This window comes from Pollicipes pollicipes, unplaced genomic scaffold (assembly GCF_011947565.3).
Source record: "Pollicipes pollicipes isolate AB1234 unplaced genomic scaffold, Ppol_2.1 Scaffold_7231;HRSCAF=8579_pilon_pilon_pilon, whole genome shotgun sequence".
NCBI classification, from domain to species: domain Eukaryota; kingdom Metazoa; phylum Arthropoda; class Thecostraca; order Pollicipedomorpha; family Pollicipedidae; genus Pollicipes; species Pollicipes pollicipes.
Window position 1 is genome coordinate 9,490,104 of NW_023597034.1, and position 3,718 is coordinate 9,493,821.

General features: G+C 50.3%; 1 protein-coding gene across 1 annotated transcript; it reads right to left on the reverse strand.

The window, feature by feature from the left end:
- On the reverse strand, positions 1 to 1,132 carry LOC119110379 (frizzled-7-like; the record flags this gene model as incomplete). The annotated part of the gene is given in 2 exon segments (XM_037234178.1): positions 1 to 863; positions 865 to 1,132. Coding segments are annotated over 2 exon segments (983 nt in total), but the record flags the coding sequence as incomplete, so codon positions are not given.
- Between the last annotated feature and the right edge of the window lie 2,586 nt (positions 1,133 to 3,718).

Genomic DNA, 3,718 nt, shown 5'->3' on the forward strand with positions numbered 1-3,718 from the left:
ATGCAGCTGGCCATGTTGAAGAAGTAGAGTGTCATGAAGACGAACGTGCAGCCCTGCCTCTTGGTGCCCTGCGCGATGGTCGCCACCATGTCGTCCAGCTTTGGGTACTCGGGCGGGGAGTCAAACGGCGCGTTACAGGCGATGCCGTCGCCCATGGCGTAGGCGATGACGTACGTCACCGACACCATGAAGTAACACAAGCTGATGAAGATGATGGGACGCTCCGGGTAGCGGAAGCGCGTGGTGTCCAGCAGGAAGGTGAGGATGGTGAAGGCGCACGAAGCGAGGCACAGCACCGACCACACGCCCACCCACTCGCGCGCGAAGCCGCGCTGCCACTGTGAAAAGAACATGCCGCGACACGGCGCGCCGCAGTCGGCCGTCTCCCGCTCGCCCACCCGCAGCCGGTACGACAGGCCCTTCGGCACGCGGAACTGCACCGGGCACACGAAGCCGAAGTCCTTGCCGTCGGGCGGCTGCAGGTCGGTGGCGGGCGTGGCTGACGGGCTGGACGTCTCGTTCTGTGCGGCGCAGAGCACGCCCGGCGCCGACTCCGGGAACTTGGAGCACTCCAGCTTCTCCGGCCACTGGAAGCCGAACTTGTTCATCAGGCTGACGCAGCCGTTGCGCGCCGAGAGACAGAGCGAGCGGCACGGCGGCAGCGGGCTCTCCAGCTGCGTGCAGACGGGCGCGTACATCAGGCAGAGGAAGAGCTGCAGGTCGGGGCTGCACTGCACCTTCACCAGCGGAAAGAACTGGTGCACCTCCTGACCGGCGTCGTCCTGTGTGGCGTGACCCAGCAGGTTCGGCATGATGGTCTTGTTGTACTGGATGTTCTTGCACAACTGGATGTCGATGGGCTCGCCAGCGGTCGTGGTGCGGGAGGAAGTCGCCGTCCACCACCTCTGACCCCCGCCGCTGCGCTGCCGACGGCCCGGCCGCGGCCGCCAGCAACGCACATGCCAGCAGAGCGCACGCGCGCATTGCGAGCAGCAGGCGGTCCACTGGAGAAGCGAATGTCTGAGCACTACGCTAGGAGCGATCCGGCCCTGTATCACAAGCACATGCGCATTTTCACGAAAACTTGAGAGTCTACCGCGCGGAACCGCAGCGCAGCGACCACACCCGCCCGCGACCGCTCGCTGTCTGGCCGCCAGCGGCGCTGGCGCCCAGACGCCGAATCGCGCCATCTGATTGGTCGCGGGCTTCCCGCTCAACCAATCGTATTGGGTGAGATATTTTTATGAAAGCTGTTACACTCAAAGTGATTGGTTCAAAGACAACGGGAGTTGAGTGAGGCAGAGGCGGACGTAGTTTGGCGCAGAACCGGAGCGCATTGTGGGCTTACAAAGGCTGTGAGCGCACGTACCATCGCAGCTCTCATAAGCAACCCGCTGGTAGTGACACATCTTAGTACAATGGCCCTTTCGCTTGCAGCGACAGAAAAATGGCGATTTTAAAGAAAATATTGAGGGAAAGTTAGGATAAAGACGCATGCTGCAAGGTAAAGCAAGGACGAATCAGTGACATGCATAGCCTTACAAAGAGCAAAAGTGTCTAGCGTGTCAAATCTTAATAAACATTATAAGACTTGTCTCATTCCATTCTTCCCACTCTGTATATAGATGAGAAAGTAGTAATAGCCTTGTCCCTCTTACAAAAACCAGGGGGATGAAATTATAGGTACGTTGATATTTCAGAAACATGTCTTGATCGAAACGTATAGCAGAAGCAAATTCAACATTGCCTGCCGATTATCCTGCTCGATTTTTCAGGTCTCTTTTTTTCAACAGCGAGCCACAGGTTTGACAGGTCACTAACATCCAGGGGGTTAAACAAGGAGCAATTGCCAGCCATGACTACGACACAATGCCTATCTAAATAATAATTGAAATACGTTAAAAACGCATGTACATACAAACGAATTCAAGTAAGCAGGTGTTACGTATCACGCTTCATTCAAACATGCAAATGATTTCAAACAGTCGTCGCGCATTACGTGTTAGGCGCCATCATGTCATGCAGTAACTTTGAAGCAGCAAACAATCACCATCCATGCGTTATGATATTATATGTTGTTTATATACGTTTATGATTAATAGTATCATTTGGCGTAATTAGTCAACTGGGCCTGTACTTAAAGTGTGGTCGCCGACTTTTCACAAGACCGAGTCATTTATTTTCCTGTCTGGGTGGTCCTGTGCTCCGTAGGTGACTTTGAGCTCTAAAAGGTACATTGGATCTATATCTCCCTGGATTCATCCTGAGCATGTTGTGAGCAAAAATAAGCCGAGAGGGGTATTCCCTGTTTTGTTTTTAGTGTCTCGTAGGTGTTCATGCTATCTCAAACTAATAGGACACATGGACTCCCTGACATAGACTATGTCCCTCCCGTGTTTTCACACAGTTTGCACTCAATTTTGCAAACCATGTGTTTTGTGTGTAGGCCCCTTGAAACCCAGCCTTGTATGAATGCCATCCGTTCCCATCTTGGCACTTAGGCTGCGAGATAGAAGATAGCACCAGAGACTTCTTTATGTTGTTGTTGTTTTTGTTGTTGTTGTTCTTGAAAGCAATCCGTGCGCGCAGTCTTAATTTTCTAACGATATGTTTGAGTTTCCAAAGATGCACCTAATGACTTCCCACCCTGTGGTTGAAACGAATGGGGAATGGTGCCAGATTTTTTCCAATTTCATTCGTGCTAAAGAGAGTGGACCACCTTTATGTACCTTTCCCTTGTTGTTTGATCAGACACGTACGATTTCATCAGAAACACAAATTGTATCCTGGTCCTTCTGAACAACTCAGAATTTTGATTTGAATTAGCCGCTCCTGCGGATATTTTTTTTTTAAATGTGCCCGAAGGTGGGACAATCCGTTCAAGGGGTTAAGGGGTTAAACAGTAGCTCTGGAGGCAACGTCTGTAGATCAAGGTAGGACTGTGGTAAGTAGGTTGAGCTACCTACCATGACCGCTCTGTTTTCTGTCCCACGCCTTTGATTGCTTTAATCAGACTTAATTGAAGTGGAGCTCAATTGAAAGCAGGCAATCTGACCAACACGGTGAGAATAGAACGCTTGTGGTGTAGACCATTACCTACGACGGAATACGTCAAAACCGTTTACGGGACAAGGTCTACTGAAAAAATCGTGCTTGGGTCGACAACATAAAGAGGTGCATTGCTTTTTCCTGATTTCTTAAGCATGTTCTCCAAAAAAGAATTCCGTTATGAGGCAATAAGTTTTAAGGTTCTGGTAAAAAAAAATGTACCCTAGCGAAGTATGACCACGGCAGTGACGCTTTCACGATGCGGTACATCATAAGTCCTTTGAATTACGACCGAAGTTGAAGTGTGAAGCTGGTGGGAATCACTTGGTGGGACTTGTGTGCGCTAAAAGGCCGAAATGACTATTTTTGTTTGGAAGCACGGATGACCATTTTTTGTTTATTCTGACAATATAAATGCAGTTCTGCTCGGAGGGCCGGATCCCTTGAGTACGACTTGTGCTCGTTTGTTTGGGGCGTTCTCGTCATCCCGAGGTGTCATACTTATGTCATTTAGAGCCTGTTGGTAGCACGTAAAGCCTTGGACGGGTTTTTGTTAAAGGGAGTGTGTCTAGTCAAGTTGAGAGTTTTAACGATGCACGTGGAATGGTAGGGAATTTGGATGCAAAAATTTTGGTGTCATTGGTTTCTACCAATTCGCCTCCATTGACGA